The 18,075-nt window shown below is 48.8% G+C and overlaps 1 protein-coding gene across 1 annotated transcript in view; it reads left to right on the top strand.

The window, feature by feature from the left end:
* Positions 1-15,907, top strand: part of WIPF3 (WAS/WASL interacting protein family member 3) — a 33,683-nt gene extending 17,776 nt beyond the window's left edge. The window contains 2 exon segments of the mRNA XM_021078574.1: positions 11,819-11,895; positions 13,772-15,907. Coding sequence (XP_020934233.1) covers positions 11,819-11,895; positions 13,772-13,795 — 101 coding nt within the window. The 3' untranslated portion in view covers positions 13,796-15,907.

Raw genomic sequence — 18,075 nt, 5'->3', positions numbered from 1 at the left:
TAATAGCTGGGGAAGAAGCCCAAGACCCTCAGTTCAAAGCTCTGGCTGACTGGGTATAGAGAATGTCCTTAGGTGAGTGGTTAGTACCTTGACTAGGCATTGGAAGGACCTGCAAATCTAAAACACCAGGCTGCAACTAGACCAACTAAATCAGAATATACAGGGTGGAACCTGGATGTCAGTATTTTTGAAAACTGCCAGGTGATTCCAGAGTCCATCCAAGGCTGAGTCTTGGCCCAGTGAGAGTCTTCCTCCTCCCGATTGTATCGTGTAGCCAGGCCCCAAGAGAGGCTTCACGTGGCTTCCCTATCCAGCCCTAAGAGTGGCCGAGGAAGACTGGCCAGTCTGCCGTTCATGGCCCAAAGGGCAGGGAGGCAAGTACTTGAGGAAGACGAGAAGCAGAGGAAAGCATAGCAGGTGCTGACCCCACAGTGATGCTGCCTGTTAGTTAACATCATCCTTGTCCTGGGCTGATCCAACCAGACTGGGCACGAGCTGGGCGGAGAAGACTGAGCCAACAGCCTGGCTGAGGGTCAATTTCCACCCCACGGCCTGAGTCAGCCCCCCGGTCCCAGACGTCTGTGGACCAGCATGGGAAGTTGTCACTGTCCAGGGCTAGCCCATGACCAGGAAGCTGACGCTCCCCCCCACCCCCCACCCCGGGGCAGGCAGAAGTTCTGAGGCCCGCTGTCGAACCTGTGCCCGAGCAGTGACAACACCAGATCCCTAACTCACTGAGCCGCCAGGGAACTAGAACCTGGCTCTTTGACCCTCTCCTTTCAGGGACTTTGGGGAAGTCCCTTCCCCAGGGTTCAGCTTCCTGCAGAGCAGACCAGGGAGCGCCAAGCACCAGCCTGCTCTCTGCTGAGGTCCAAGGTCCAAACAGGATCCACCTGGGCTGATCTTTCTCTGCTGGCCCATGGGATTGCACAGTAGAGAGAGGTGACAGGTCCGCTTTTTTAATGTAAATGTTGAGCCTCGAACAAGGCACACCTTCAGGTCCCCACCCTCCTCCTCCACCTGCAAGCCCAGTGTAACCTGGGAGGTGGAGGAGTCAACCAACTACGGACTCTCTTGTCCTGTAGTATTTACTATTGAAAAACATCACCGTGGAGTTCCTGTTGTGGCACAGCGGAAATAAATCCGATAAGTATCCATGAGGATGCACGTTCAATCCCTGGCCTCGCTCAGTGTGTTAAGGATCCGGTGTTGCTCTGAGCTGTGCTGTAGGCTCCGATCCCACATTGCGGTGGCTGTGGCATAGGTCGGCAGCTCCAGCTCTGATTCAACCCCTAGACTGGGAACCTGCATATATTTTGGGTGTGGCCCTAAAAGACCAAAAAAAAAAGGAAAGAAAGAAAGAAAAACATCCACATGTAAGTGGGGCGTGCAGTTGAAGCCCATGCTGTTCACGGTGACCTGAACCCCTTCCGTGAATCAGAGAGGAGCAGCCTGTGCGATCCCGTGCAGACTCCTTGTGCCCGTACACACCACGTGGGGCTTGCTTGTAGTTCCTAAATGGCCCAGGCACTGTCGTGCCCCACTCCCGGTGTGTGCAGCATTCCAGGCGGAGCATGGCACACATCCAGGAGAGAGGCACCACAGTGTTTGGGCGGGACGGAGTATTCCTCAGTAAACTGGCAGCCAGGTTTCAAAGAGCGGACCTAGAAGGATCCAGGCTAGTTCTCTCTCTTCAACCCTCCAGAAGAAGAGGGCAGAGCAAGCCTGGGCATGTTATCCTACGGAGGTACCTACACTCGAAAAAGACGAGGGTACATATCCTCCTGACATGAAGACTATTTGATGCCCTCTAAGGCATTGGAACTTGAACCTATAAGCAGAGAACTGTCAATAAAATACTAAGCACCACCAATACAGTAAGTGGTCCTGTCGTGGACCCCCTCAGGTGTGCCTGGCAGGGTTCTGGGGGCTTTGCAGACCTTATCATGAGCCCTTAATGTAGAAAGTTTACACCTAGGGGAAAGAAGGTCCACAGAGGCCAAGCAACTTGCCAGAGCATCCCAGCAAGTAAGAGGCAGAACCAGGAATTTCAGATCCAGGTGAATTTGAGCCAGAGCCAGTGCTGCTTCCGCGTGGCCGTGGCGAGCTCTGAGAAGGGATGTGATTAGATCTAGGTTGAGTTGGATAACTGGGGGCTTGATCCGAGGAGGTAGAGAGCAAGGTCAGGACACCTGTGGCTTTGGTAAGTGTGCATGGGAGACAGGATGGAGGGAGAGAGGGTGGCCAGGGATTGGGGATGCAGGAACAAGGGAAATGGGGGAGCCAAGGACCTCTGAGTGTCCGCCTGGGCTTGGATGGATGACGTGGCCCTGAGAAGGAGCAGGAGGGGAGCTGGTTTCAGGAGGAGGTGAGGTGAGATGTCTGGACGACTGCAGGGGGAGCTGACCCGAGGCAGGTTGAGCAGGAAACACGCAGGTCTGAGGCTGAGGGGTAAGGTCAGGAATGGGAACTAGGTGTGCGGGTCATTAGCTTGGAGCCCTACCCTAAACCAGGTGTCAGCAAACATTTTCTTCAAAGGGCCAGAGAGGACAGATCTGAGGTTCTACCAGCCATCTGGCCCCTGCACAACTGCTCAGCTCTGCTGTTTTGATGTGAAAGCAGCCACACAATACACAAACAAATGAGCATGGCCGTCTTCCAGTAGCACGTAATTTGCAAAAGCAGGTGCTGGCTGGGTTTGGTCTGCTGGCTGGATTTAACTGATCTCTCTGCCCTAATCTACTCCAGAAAAACAGAGTCTTAAAAATCCCTTTCTGTTACCTGGCCTTTCTCAGGAATAGGCTGTGGAGTCCTACTGGCTTTAGACTCAGTAGATTCTCATCTACGTTAGCTGCTTGGGAGCCCATGGTCTAGTCTCATCCTGGAGAACAGAACAGCCACACCCCACACAGCTCGCCAGGACGCAGGTGACCATCTGTGCTGCGTTCCTCTCCTTTCGGAGAAGTGTTCAAGTCAGGGTGCAAACCAAAATGCATGCTCACCTGATGATCAAGGAGGAGCAGTTAAAAAAACCAGCCCTGGGAGTTCCCGTCGTGGCGCAGTGGTTAACGAATCCAACTAGGAACCATGAGGTTGCGGGTTCGGTCCCTGCCCTTGCTCAGTGGGTTGACGATCCGGCGTTGCCGTGAGCTGTGGTGTAGGTTGCAGATGCGGCTCGGATCCCGCGTTGCTGTGGCTCTGGCGTAGGCCGGTGGCTACAGCTCCGATTGGACCCCTAGCCTGGGAACCTCCATATGCCGCGAGAGCGGCCCAAGAAATAGCAAAAAGACAAAAAAAAAAAAAAAAAAAAAAACCAGCCCTACCCTCCTGATGAACGGACATGCTACAGACCAGAAAGGGCACTTGCCATCTCAAAAAGAAGACATGGCTTCAGACTGCTGTGGCACTGGACAGAAAGTACTGCAGTACCCTCTGAGCACAACCACATGAGCAGGTTGCTGCCATCCCTGTGAGCCACAGAGAAGAACCTCGTGGGTTTTTGTTTGTTTGTTTATTTTGGGTTTCTTTGTCTTTCCGTCTCTTCTAGGGCTCCACCTGAGGCACATGGAGGTTCCCAGGCTAGGGGTCTAATTGGAGCTGTGGCTGCCGGCCTGCACCACAGCCGCAGCAACACAGGATCCAAGTAGCGTCTGCGACCTACACTACAGCTCACGGCAATGCTGGATCCTCAACCCATTGATCGAGGCCAGAGATCGAACCTGCAACCTCATGGAGCCTAGTCAGATTCATTTCTGCTGCGCCACAACAGGAACTCCCTTTTTTTTTTTTTTTAACTTTTGATTGTGGTTAAAAAATATGTAACATGAGGAGTTCTCTCTGTGGCAAATGGAATCGGTGGCATCTCTGCAGTGCCAAAGACACAGGTTTGATCCCTGGCTTGGCACAGTGGGTTAAAGGACCCGCCTGGCCTAAGTCACAACTGTGTTTCGGATCTGATTTCTGGTGCAGGAATTCCATATGCTGAGGGTCGGCCCCAAAAGAAAAAAAATGCATAATGTGAAATTTACCATCTGAACCAATTTCAAGTGTACAGTCCAGTAAGTTAAACACACTCCATTGTTGTGTAGCCCATTTCCAGACCTCTCTCACTTGGCAAAACTGAAACTCTGTGCCCATTAAACAACGCCCCATTCTCCCCGCCCCCGCTCTCCTGGCAACCACTCTTCTCTCTGGCTCTGTGGCTTTGTGAGTTTGACGACTCTTGGTACCTCCTACAAGTCGAATGATGCTGTATATTTGGCTTTTTGAGACTGGCTTATTTTGCTTAGCATAATGTCCTCAAGATTCATTCACGTTTAGCATATGTCAGAATTTCCTGCCTTTTTTTTTTTTTTTTTTTTTTTTTTGTCTTTGTCTTTGTTGTTGTTGTTGCTATTTCTTGGGCCGCTCCCGCGGCATATGGAGGTTCCCAGGCCAGGGGTTGAATCGGAGCTGTAGCCACCGGCCTACGCCGGAGCCACAGCAACGCGGGATCCGAGCCGCATCTGCAACCTACACCACAGCTCACGGCAACGCCGGATCGTTAACCCGCTGAGCAAGGGCAGGGACCGAACCCGCAACCTCATGGTTCCTAGTCGGATTCGTTAACCACTGTGCCACGACGGGAACTCCAGAATTTCCTGCCTTTTTAAGGCCGAATAATATTCTGTTGTATGTATTTACCAAATTTGTTTATTGATTCATCCATCAATAGACACTTGGGTTTGCTTCCATCTTTGGCTGTTGTAAAGAATGCTGCTATGTACACGAGTGTATGGCGACCTCTTGGAGACCTTGCTTTCAACTCTTTTGTGTTTATACCCAGACATGGAATTGCTGGATGATGTGGGATTCTAGTTCTAAGTTTTTGAGAAAATGCCGTATTGGTTTCCACTTTACGTTCCTACCAAGAGTGCCCAAGGGTTCCAGTTTCTCCCCATCCTCACCCAGACTTGTTATTTTCTGCTTTTAGTGTTTTGTAGCCTTCTTGATGGGTGCGAAGTGGTCTCTCATCGTGGCCCAAGTCCTCCTTTAAAACAGAGTTATGTTACACTTACAGCAAACGTAGCTGCGATTATTTCCATTAGCAGAGAAATGTCTCCACCAAGCCCTGCAGTAACTGTAACAGTACTGGGTGGTTCACATCATAAAATCAAAGGGTTAGATGTCCCAGGACTGAAAGAATCAGCAGGCAGTGTGGGTGCTGGCGTCTTTCTTTTCCCCTTGTGGAGGGCAGCTGAGCAGTAAGGACCATTGCCCTGGCGCCTTGTCTGAGCCACACCTGGTTATCACCGAGACTCACCCTTGCACGTGGGCTTCCCTGATGGCCACTCCAGATAAAAGGGCAGCCCTTCCTATCCCATCACGTGTATTCTCTTCCTGCTGCTTTATCATTTTCTTCAAAGCACGTATCACCTCCTGACATGTTATCTATTTATGTGTCCCTGTCTGTCTCCCCCGGTACAGTGAAAAGCCCTGGAGGGCAGGGCCAACATCCATTTTTTATTCACTGGTCTCTCTTCAGCTCCTGGCCTGGGGCCAGGCACACAGACACCCGATAAACACTTGTTGAGTTCATCAATGAACATATCCACACATATAGACATGACTAAACCGTTTACAGAAGAAATTTGCAATTCAGCACAAATCCCCAACAATGGAGTTAAATAAATTAGGGCAGGCTCACAGGATGGAAGGTTACGCATCTATTAAAACAGTGCCGGTGAGTGTTTAGTGACCCAGGACGGGGTTAATAACACTGTCCTGAGAAGTAAAAAAACGGAACAAAACCCCCCAGGATACTAAAAGTGCATTACACAAAACCTCAATTTAATTTTAAAGAGAAATTACTTCATGAATTTATATGGAGAGGGAGAAGTGGACCAAATAAAAGAGAACAGGCTAGAAATACAGACACTAACGCGTTAAGAGTGGTTAGTATCAACGGTGGAGGCCGAGGGATTTTTATTTTTCTTTTGCTTCACTGTTTTGTCCAAGAATTCTATAATAAATATATATTGCTATTAGTAATCATTAAAACCGACCTTAAAATTCCAAATTGGGGGAGAGACGACGCTCACCCCTGGTCTGAGGGCCTGTGGAGGGAGGGGAAGCGAGGCAGGCCCCGAGGTCTGTAGGGTGACCCTGTAAGTTCTCTGTATGGGGGAGGCGGGTCCCTCAGACCAGTGTCAACTAGGGCAGTGACAGCGAGAAAGGAGAGGACAGGCCAGCTGTGCACTTTCTAAGGCTTAGCTCTGGCAGGTGCTAGAACTGCCATTTCTCGTGAAATGGGTCTTTTTCTTTCGTGAGAGGACTGTGAGAGGTTTCCAGGGTGAGAACGGGGAGTGTCCTGTAAGGTCCCCCAGCTCAGCTCCTGCACGGCAAGCTGAAGGGACCCAGGCAGAAGTAGGGTGACCTGCTGGTGGTAAAGCCGGGGCTGAGGTGAGAGGTGAGGCTCTCCGTTCCGCATCCCCTGTTCTCTGCACCCCCCCACCACCACCCCGTGCCTCCCCACCTCCTGCCTCGAGGACCCTGCCCTAGACAGACGGACTTGGCCCAGAGCCCACGGGTAGAGCTGCTTCTCCTAGGAAACCGCTCTTCTTCTCGCCCGACCCCGGGAGTGGCCGTCCAAGGCTGGGGGCACTTCTGGGCTCTCAGGGACCAGCTTTGATGACCAGCCAAGTCTGTAAACCCTTTCTGGACGTTTTCCAAGCTGTACAGTATTCAGCCTCTTGTTGGTTGGCTACAGAAAGGATTTTTTTTTCTTTTTTTGACACACATATCTCTGTGTCTGGGAAAAGATACAACCCTGGCTTGGTTTACAAATGACAAAAAATAAAGTTGGAAGCCAGTGTGGCCCTCAGGCCCCTGCTCCTTTAGCCCAAGCACAGGCTTTCTTCTTTAAGTCCCACAATTTAGAGAAGTCTTTCATATCCGGCTGCTCTGTAGCCAGCAACTCCTGCCACACAGCCGTGTGAATGACGGGGCGATGGGGAGGGGGTGCCATCTGGTCACCAGGAGGAGGCAGCAGCTGCCATCACTCCGGCTGCTCTGCGTGCATGTGACTGGATGGAGATGAAAAAAAAAAAAAAAAATATATATATATATATATATATATATATATATTGGTCTTTTTAGGGCTGCACCTGCGGTGTATGGAGGTTCCCAGGCTAGGGGTCAAATCAGAGCTGTAGCCGCCAGCCTACACCACAGCCACAGCAATGCCAGATCCGAGCCCTTCTGCAACCTACACCACAGGCTCACGGCAATGCTGGATCCTTAACCCACTGAGCGAGGCCAGGGATGGAACCTGTGTCCTCATGGTTCTGAGTCCGAGTCAGATTCATTTCCACTGAGCCATGATGGGAACTCCGAAAAAAAAAAAATATTTCTCATTGGTGCCAAAAGTTTGGCCAAAAGTTTGAAAACCACCATTTTAGTGAATTTGAAATATTCTTCTATAGGAAAACAGCCCATGTGAGGAACTATTTCAAGGAGAAAGGCTCCACTTGGTGAATTCTAAGAGATCCTGGTGGCATCTCATGAGGGAAAACCCTCTAAGGAGATATTTGGATTAAAAGCATCCTGAGTAACCCTGGCAACTCTCAGCCACCCACTTCTAGCAGCAGTGAGATTTCCCTTACAGCAAGATGCAGAGCTTTCCTTTGTTTTATGAAGAAATTAATTCTCCTTTAGCTCTGCTATTGTTTCTAGTTGGATTTGTGAGAACTAGTGGGCACAGCCTACCTCTGGAGCGGGCTGTTTCATTGTCCAGTGGTTCTGCACAGGCGGGGGGGGGTGGGGGTGGGGGTGGATTTCATCCTTCCAGGGGATGTTTGTAACTGTCTGGAGACGTTTTTCATTGATACAAATGGTCTGGGACATGTGCTCTGGCTTCTAGTGAGTAGAGACCAGGGATGCTCTGGAACTGCCCACAACACACAGGCAGCCTCCTGCGACACAGAGCTATCCCGCCCCAAGTGTCAATAGAGCTAAGTTAAGAAACTTTGGTCTGGGGAGTTCCCACTGTGACACAGTGGAAACGAATCCAACTAGTATTCATGAAGATGGAGGTTCGATCCCAGGCCTCACTCGGTTAAGGATCAGGTGTTGCCATGAGCTGTGGTGTAGGCTGCAGATGTGGCTTGGATCCCAAGTTGCTATTGCTGTGGCTGTGGGGCTGTGGTGTAGGCTGGTAGCGGCAGCTCCGATTTGACCCCTAGCCTGGGAACTTCCATATGCCCTGAGTGTGGCCCTAAAGACCAAAAAAAAAAAAAAAGGAGAGAGAGAGAAGAAGAAAAGAAGAAAGGAACTTTGGTCTGGAGTTCCCACTGTGGTACAGTGGGTTAAGAATATGGGTTGCTGCAGCAGAGCGGGCTCAATCCTCTGCCTGTGCAGTGGTTAAAGGAGCCAGAGTTGCCGCAGCTGCAGCTGGGATTCAGTCCTTGGCCTCAGAACTTCCATATGCCATGAGTGTGGCCCTAAAAATTTTAAAGAAAGATAGAAACTTTGGTCTAAAGGAAGGCTTCTCTGTAGTAGACTAAAGTTTCTTAAATCTAGGAACAATGGTTTCCAGGCCAAACTGTCCCCTGGAATTAGGTCTGGGGCTGTATATCAGTGTTTCGTCACTTTTTACTTGGTTATAAATCTGGCTAAAAACCTAGCTCTCCCTGTACCATTCGCCAAAAATTGCTCCTAGAACAGATGCACTCATTAATTTTCAAAGTATTTTAATGAAAATTACAGTACCCACTGGATCAATGTTATGTCAGTTGTAGAGACCCTTCTGTGTAGTAGTTCATTTTAAAAACTGTATCTTACCATAACAGGGTCTTAAGATGATGACTTATATGTTCATTGTAGAAAACTCAAAGTATTTTAAAGAGAGTTTTCTGAAAAAAAAAAAAAAACCCAGCAAATCCAAAAGGAATAAATTTAGTATATTATTTTTTGAAGGACTTCTGAAAAGCATTTTTATTTATTTTTAGACTTAACAACACTTCCTGTTCTTTTAAATTTTTTAAATGATTTTTACTTTTTCCATCATAGCTGGTTTACATTTTTTTTTAATTTTTTTTATTTTCCCACTGTACAGCAAGGAGGTCAGGTTATCCTTACATGTATACATTACAATTACATTTTTTTTCCCCACCCTTCCTTCTGTTGCAACATGAGTATCTAGACAAAGTTCTCAATGCTATTCAGCAGGATCTCCTTGTATATCTATTCTAAGTTGTGTCTGATAAGCCCAAGCTCCCGATCCCTCCCACTCCCTCCCCCTCCTCCCATCAGGCAGCCACAAGTCTTTTCTCCAAGTCCATGATTTTCTTTTCTGAGATGTTCATTTGTGCTGGATATTAGATTCCAGTTATAAGTGGTATCATATGGTATTTGTCTTTGTCTTTCTGGCTCATTTCACTCAGTATGAGATTCTCTAGTTCCATCCATGTTGCTGCAAATGGAATTATGTCATTCTTTTTTATGGCTGAGTAGTATTCCATTGTGTATATATACTACAGCTTCCAAATCCAATCATCTGTCGATGGACATTTGGGTTGTTTCCATGTCCTGGCTATTGTGAATAGTGCTGCAATGAACATGCGGGTGCATGTGTCTCTTTTAAGTAGAGTTTTGTCCGGATAGATGCCCAAGAGTGGGATTGCGGGGTCATATGGAAGTTCTATGTCTAGATTTCTAAGGTAGCTCCAAACTGTTCTCCATAGTGGCTGTACCAGTTTACATTCCCACCAGCAGTGCAGGAGGGTTCCCTTTTCTCCACAGCCCCTCCAGCACTTGTTATTTGTGCATTTATTAATGATGGCCATTCTGACTGGTGTGAGGTGGTATCTCATGGTAGTTTTGATTTGCATTTCTCTTATAATCAGCGATGTTGAGCATTTTTTCATGTGTTTGTTGGCCATCTGTATATCTTCTTTGGAGAAATGTCTATTCAGGTCTTTTGCCCATTTTTCCATTGATTGATTGGCTTTTTTGCTTTTGGGTTGTATAAGTTGTTTATATATTCTAGAGATTAAGCCCTTGTCGGTTGCATCATTTGAAACCATTTTCTCCCATTCTGAAAGTTGTCTTTTTGTTTTCTGTTTGGTTTCCTTTGCTGTGCAAAAGCTTTTCAGTTTGATGAGGTCCCATGGGTTTATTTTTGCTCTAATTTCTATTGCTTTGGGAGACTGACCTGAGAAAATATTCATGAGGTTGATGTCAGAGAGTGTTTTGCCTATGTTTTCTTCTAGGAGTTTGATGGTGTCCTGTCGTATATTTAAGTCTTTCAGCCATTTTGAGTTTATTTTTGTGCATGGTGTGAGGGTGTGTTCTAGTTTCATTGCTTTGCATGTTGCTGTCCAGGTTTCCCAGCAATGCTTGCTGAATAGACTTTCTTTTTCCCATTTTATGTTCTTGCCTCCCTTGTCAAAGATTAATTGACCATAGGTGTCAGGGTTTATTTCTGGGTTCTCTATTCTGTTCCATTGGTCTGTCTGTCTGTTTTGATACCAGTACCACACTGTTTTGATGACTGTGGCTTTGTAGTATTTCTTGAAGTCTGGGAGAGTTATGCCTCCTGCTGGTTTTTGTTTCTCAGGATTGCTTTGGCGATTCTGGGTCTTTTGTTGTTCCATATAAATGTTTGGATTGTTTGTTCTAGTTCTGTGAAAAATGTCATGGGTAATTTGATAGGGTGGTTTACATTTTAAATGGACTTATAAAATAGTTAAAGTCTTGATATTATTTTTACCATTTCAAGCCTGCTTTTTTCTCCTACGTTTCAGCCATCACCTTAAATTATTTGCGCCTTTGTAGGCATTTGAATGGCTGCTTGGTGTTCCATTATATGGTAACCCTAGATTTCCTAAATACCATTGCTGAATACAAGTTATTACCAGTTTTTCACTATTATAAATAATCTGTGATAAATATTTCTGCTTTGCATGTTGCTTTGTAAGTAGCAGAGCAGCCTGAATTGTCTGGAGGGCTTTGGGACATGGTTATTTAATCCCTAGTCTGACAAAAGCAGACAGAAAAGTCTTGTACCAAAGGCATCAGAGAAAGAGATGCAGGGACCTCACTCAGATTCCCTGACTCACAGGAAAAGTTCGGGAATTCCTGGGAATGCAAATTTTACACTTGGCAAGACCCACCAAGCCATGCACCTGCAGTATACATCTACGTAAGTAAATGCCATAAAGAAAAACAAATCTGGAAGAATAAATACCAAACTTTTAGCAAAGGTAACTCTGGAATAGAAAATTGGAATTAGAAGGGCAGGCAGAGGGGAAGCACTTTAGTTTTTTTCTGTATTATCGTTTCTCTATTCTTTGAATTCTTAATTATGAGAATATATGTGTATGTAACTCATATACTATTTCAGCGTAGTAAGTCTGAGAGACCAAGCTGGATCCTTATGGACCAGAGCCAGCATTATGTCAGCATATACTTTTCCTCTTTTTTTGAAGCAACCCTAGCCTGGCGCCTGGCACATATGGAACCAGGACACATGAGTCTGGAGATGGTGGTGCGTTCAAAGCTAGGAAACTCACCTGCGTCTAGATGACAGGCCTTAATAACTTTCCCTTCCCCCAGCACAGTGGACGTGGTGCCTCTGTATCCACGAGCCGTGACTCGGGAGCAGTGGGTGGAAACACATAGTCTCAGGCCAGGAGCCTGAGGGTTTCAGGTTGACAGGCTCACGTTACCCCTGGTTCCCTTGCCGTGGCCCTAAGTGCTGGTTTAGCCAGGGTTTCTCTGTGTATCACACAGCTGGCCCTGGGCCCGCTGATGGTGAGATGGTTCCTGTGTCTTTCAGGCCGGACGCCGGGGCCCTGGCTGCACGCCGAGGTGGCCGGGCAGAGCTGCGACGACATCAAAGGCAGAAACGCGCAGGTAACACGGCCCTGGGGCCCTGGGCGTAAACCCGGGAACCCTCCTCAGGGAGCCCAGCAATGCTGAGGGTGGGCTTCCTCCCCAAACATTTAGGGTGCCTTAGTTTCCAGCTGGAACGAAACCCTCACAGCTTCACAACCTGAAGAGCAAAGATGCGCAGCTTTTCTGCCATCACGCACAGAAGTGGCTGTGGCCACCGGACCCCTTGGGAATCCTCCTTCCCGCGTTACTGTGGCTTAAGAAGCCGGAGAGAAGAGCTCTGTGATGTGTATAGAATGTAATTCGTGTTCCGTCACCTGCAGAATGTTTCTCACAGCACCCTGCGGCTTCTTTCCCACCCACGTGCCCATTTAATTGACCACCCTAAGCCGCCATTCAAGTGCTGCCGGCTCCAGGAAGGCTGGGAGGGTCGGGGGACCAGAGCCATGCCTGTGTGATGATTCAGTCTCTGAAGCAAGGCCCTCGTGCTCACAGGAGGCCACCTGGACAAGGCGTTTGCTAACCTGGGCAGATTTGACGTCTTGCACTGCACGCGAGAGGCTCTCATCTCACAGGCCCTTTGTGTCTTCGAAAACATGCCTTCTGGCCGACCCCTGCCTCCTCCCGTTTTCAGAGTGCCATGGGACAGAAGGGTGGCCTACTACACTGGGACCTCAAGGAAAGGGACATGCATGAGAAGGAAGGGACCAGGTTCCCGGACGCTGGGACGAGTTCCTTGGAGGAAGACAATCGCCCTCCTCCTTCTCATCACAGCTGGTCCAGGAACTGCGATAACCATTCTCAGGTGGTCGTAGGCTCAAAACTAGGTGCACGCTTGCAGGTCAGGGGACGTGTGTGCACAGGCAGAGAGACAGGAAGAAGATAGACAAAGTGGTTAGCAGGCAGGCACCCCACGAGGCGACGGCTGATGTTCACGTTCTTCCTGGTGCATTTCTGCAATTTCTGAATTTCCTGCAATAAAGACACTATTCCTGTGATCAGAAGAAATACACTAATAGCCAAAATAACAGCCCCTACGTGAGGAAGCTCCTTAAATAGTTCAGATAACTTGCAGATGTTATTTCATTTGATCCTTTTAGCAGCCCTGTGATAGAAGCTGGAGAGATACCTCTAATGCCATTTCTCCCATATGAGAAAACGGAGCTCCGAGGGGTTAAGGAACTCACTCTAGGTCCCACTCGAAGGCCTCTGACTCCGTGGCCACCGCTGCTTCCTTTCCCTGGCTGGCAAGAGCTGCCAGGGCAGGACTCACCCTCACCGTCAGATGCGACGAGCACACATCTGAGTCCCTGAAGCCCATCAGCGTCTAGTCTAGGAGGGATTGTAAGGCTCTCTTGGGCATCCCGTAGCCGAGGAGATCTTTATGTTTAGCCGGACAACATCTTCATCCATTTTCACTTCAGTGAGACAAAAAGCCATCGCCCAGAGAAAGCGTGGGGTTCCAGCCATGGTGAATGACACCCCGGGGGCTCCTCTTCTGGGGGTGCAGTAGAGGGCCCCAGTGACCCAAACAGGCTGGGGGAGGCCTGAGCTGGGAACCTGCAGGCCTGGTCCGCTCCTTCCCGTTGCCTTGTCTCGGAATCACCGTCATTTCTTCGCTGCTCTTGAGCTTCCTGTCAAGGGAGTCTGCTGGCGCCAGTCCCTTAAATGTTTATGTGGCATCAGGTCCCCACCTGCCACGAGCTGTACTACCATCTCTTTTCCACACCCCACCCCACCCCCGCCCCCGGGTGACGACCAGCAGCCTGCATAGGATGGGACCCCCAGGCCCTGGCAGCCTTTGTGCGTGAGGGAAAGCAGCGGTGTCCAGCCCCGGGTGGGTCATTTGATGCACGGAGTCTTCTGACTCCACCTGGTAATCACTGTGTTTCCACAGATCTCTCTAAAGACACTGCGGTGAGAAGACAGATGAAGCCAACATCCTGTGAGCCACCTGGGGGTCCACATGGCGGGGCGGGTGTCCCCAGAGGCCATCGGACCTCACCTTTCCCAGGCTGTAATTCAGCTCTCACAGAGGCTCAGTATGGAGCATCATTCATTGTAAATACGCGGTTCGCACAGGCTTTAAATCAGTATTATAGCCGACTTTTAGTTGAGTAATTTAAAACACACACACATCACCTCTCCATTTTTTTAAATGCATCTTAGCATTCATCTGTCAACACAGATGAAAACCCTGTCCCCACCGCATGGAGTCCATTCCATGGCTGTAAATAAGCACCCAGGCTGGCCCTCCCTAGATGCGGAACTGTTTTTAGAAGATCCGTAGTTTCCCAAAGACCTGGTATCCACCACGGCTTCTTACTAGCATGAATTTACATCCTCATCACACAGACTGCAAAATCCCACCAGGTGATGCCTTACGGTGACACAGCTCGCCGAGAGTGGTGTGACAGTGCCACACGGCCTCCGGTGAAGGAGATGCCCCGTCTCACCTCCGTCTTGCTGTCCAGGGCTGCTTCTGCTGCCTAATATAAATACAACACAAAGCAAAGGCAAGGCCCACCCCAGGGCCCCTTTGGAGCCGAAAGATCTTACAAGTAGCCAACGCTCTGACTGTTTACAGTGCCCCTTGTGCCCCAGCCTCCGCAACTCTCCTCCTGTCCCTCCCAAGTCCCCAGTGCCCCCTGGCAGCCAGGGTGAGGGGGGCTGCAGGAGATGTCAGTATTTGCCCCGCAAGTGAGAAACCTATGTAAGTCACTATTAGAGGCAATTACTTATTTATTGCAGAGGTCTTCCCCCTGCCCCCCACCTGCAGGGTTTTCCTGGAAACCCTGAAATATATTCCGAAATATCTGCCAAAGCCAGCTCCCTTCTGAGCCGGAGACACCCTAGCTGGTCTGAGAGTTCCCCGGCCCCTGGGCCCCTGCGGCAGCACCTCTGCGGGGGAAGGAGCGCACGAGCTCAGGCAGCCCTGAATGTGGAAAGGGCCACGACTAGCCCCAGCCTGTGACCTGTGACCCCTTCTCACACACCCTTTTTCTGGAAGGGGCAAAGGACCCACAGGGTGTTTCTGCTTCCTCGCTGGCTCCAGAGGTTCCCCATTCTTAGAAGGAAAGCTGTGGCAGAGGAAGGAGAGAAAATAGAAGGAAACAGACTGATCCCTGGGTTGTGCTCAAAAATAGCTGCAGATTAAAGGAAATCAGGGCGGGAGAGGTTGGGAAGAGCAGTGACGAAATAAGTTTCCTTCTAAACAATCCGCCCATGCAACTCACATCTCATGGATATCAGGCCCGGACCAAGCCATCTGTAAAAGGTAGACGGTTGGCAGGGTTTTGGCAAACATGTGACCACACCCACCTAGCTGCTGTCCACGGTGGAGCTGGTGCCCTCCAACGTTGTGCTTTCTCGTTGCAGACAGAAGCAGCGAGCAAGGTCAAGTTCCCTTCCCTGGGGAGTACATCATGCCAAATTGTATCTGCTCATCAGCTGTGGGCATAAGCTGATGCATTTGATTGGTCCTGCAAGGTTTCCAAAAGGTCAGAACTTCATTACTATAACACTATCCACTCCACTTCCCTCCTGGTTATACAAAATAATTACAAGGGTTTTAATTATCGTGATTAGGAAGGCACCAGACCAAGGCAGTCCATCTTCAGAGTAGACTACTTGCCTTGATGAGATGTTAGTTACACATTCATGTTCTGTGCCACGGGGATGGAAATTCAAAATAAAATCATTCAAGGACAGAGGAAAGGAATGAGCAGAAACCAAAAACCACAATTAGGGAGAAATCCCAGGAATCTGGCATCTCTTCCCTAGACCCATCACTGCCTTCTTGCCCTCTCAACTCTGGTGGTGTCCACAGGACAAAGGCTTAGCCCCTGGCCCACAATCTCCAATGCAGAGGCATCGAGTCACAGCGCCCCTACCATCCTCGCATCTCCCCGCTGGCACTGTTATCTGTGACTCCCCTGGTGTTTCATGTGTCTTTTCTATTTATTGATGTTCCCTCTGCAGATTCATTTCTTTGTACCCAACAAACTTTAATAAATGGGAATGCTTCCAGTCATTTGCTTGTCCAAGTCCATCGATGGTTCCAGTACCAGTCTAAGCCACCCGTTTCTAAGGATCATAAGGGCTAATGCGACATACTGACACAGAGGCCACCACTTTCCATAAAGTTCTGTGTCAGAAACGAGGCCTGGAGTTCCCGTTCGCAGCTGAAACGAATCCAACTGCGAACCATGAGGTTGTGGGTTCGATCCCTGGCTCTGCTCAGTGGTTGAGGACCCGGCGTTGCTGTGAGCTGTGGTGTAGGCCGGCGGCTCCAGCTCCAATTGGACCCCTAGCCTGGGAGCCTCCATATGCCGCAAGTGCGGCCCTAAAAAGACAAAAAAAAAAAAAAAAAAAAAGGAAACGAGGCCTTTCATTTTTTAGCTGAAATTTCTAACTACAGAATGTTCTCCTGGCTTTTGTGGCTAACTGAACTCATGATGGGTATTTGGGCAAACCAGCTGAGGGAACAACTTTCTCAAAAGCATCTTGTAAAAAGTAGGTAACACTACATTTATTTAGTTTTATTAATATAAGACGGGCAGAGCGTTGCTTACAAATTTTATGAGCTTGTGTTAAAATGGAACAGCTTTCAACCTAAGTTGCACTCAACACTGCCCCCTCTGCTTAGCAAACTCCTCAAAAAATTCCCTAGGGAGTTCCCATCATAGCTCAGCGGTAATGAACCCAACTACTATCCATGAAGATGCAGGTTCGATCCCTGGCCTCACTCAGTGGGTTAAGGATCAGGCGTTGCTGTGAGCTGTGGTGTAGGTCACAGATGCAGCTCGGATCTACCATTGCTGTGGCTGTGGTGTAGGCTGGCAGCTGCAGCTCTGATTTGACGCCTAGCCTGGGAACGTCCATATGCCACGGGTGTGGCCCTAAAATGATAAAAAAAAGTCTTAGGTAGAACAGTATCGTCTCCATCTCCATCAGGGTTAAGTTTTAGTTGCTCTGTTTGGAATGTGGTGCAGGGAGATGAAGTTTACCTGATAGGTCATTTGGCTTCAGGGAAAACATGGGTCTGAATCTCTGTTTTGCATCTTACAAATTTAGGGAAGTACCAAGTTTAACCAGTTTATGCCTCAGTTTCCTCATCTGTAAAATGGGAGCATAAATACGTATGTAAGCATATAGTTGTGAAGATAGAATAATGTAACACCTGGGCAAGCCCTTAACCCTTGGGTCACAACAGACCCAGGTATCAGCATGCATGTGTGCCTGCACACACAGACACATACACATACACACACTCTCTCTTTCTCTCTCTCTCTCAGACAAGCAGTTTGCTAATTACACACAGAGTCACACACAGGGCTCTCACTGGCGGCATCCCAGGAGTTCCATTCAGATGAACTACCCAGATCACCAGCTCTGCTGTTGGATAACAAGGAGAGAGCAGTAATTAAAATTCATAGATGCTCCTGAAATAAATATCATCTAGAAACTGATTTCAAAGTTAGCTGCTACACACTTTGCATCTGAGTTAGTTAAGGACCTGATTTGCCTTATTGGCTGTCATATTAATGGAAGCACAGATAAGTTCTTTCATGACCCAAAGGGCCCAACTGAGTGGAGGAGAAAAGCAATGGCCCAAGATAAGTGACAAAGTGGATCATGAACTTGAAAGCCATTGACTGTGAAGGTGGGTGAAGTGGCCATAGTTCTAGGCCCCCCTGAGTTTCAGGTGGGACAGGTGGGGCCTAAGGGGAGTGGGGAAAGCTTAATGGAGAGAAAGGGCTGTGGACTCCAGAAGCAAGTTCCAAATGCTGAGACCTTCCCCCAGGAGGCTTTGGCATCCTTCGTGAACCTGTTCTGTTATGAATCGAATTGCATCCTCCAAAAGTTCATGTGTTGAAGTCCTAACCCCACACCTCAGAAAGTGACCTTATAGGGGGAGAGAGTTGTTGCAGGTGTCAGCTGAGGTCCTGCCAAGTCCAGTGTGACTGGTAAAATGGGGAAATGTGGACACAGACACACAGGGAGGGTCGTATACAAAGAGGAAGAGAGAGACCAGCGCGATGCTTCTCCAAGCCAAGAGATACGGGGATGGCCAGTAACCACCGGAAGCCAGGTGAGAGGCACGAAACAGCCCTCAGAGGGAGCCAGCCCTGCCAGCACCTTGATCTTGGACTTTAGCCTCCAAAACTGTGAGAGAGAATCCATTTGTTGTTGAGGCCA

The sequence above is a fragment of the Sus scrofa genome, chromosome 18 (assembly GCF_000003025.6).
Source record: "Sus scrofa isolate TJ Tabasco breed Duroc chromosome 18, Sscrofa11.1, whole genome shotgun sequence".
NCBI lineage: Eukaryota > Metazoa > Chordata > Mammalia > Artiodactyla > Suidae > Sus > Sus scrofa.
This window is presented reverse-complemented; position numbering and strand designations above follow the sequence as displayed.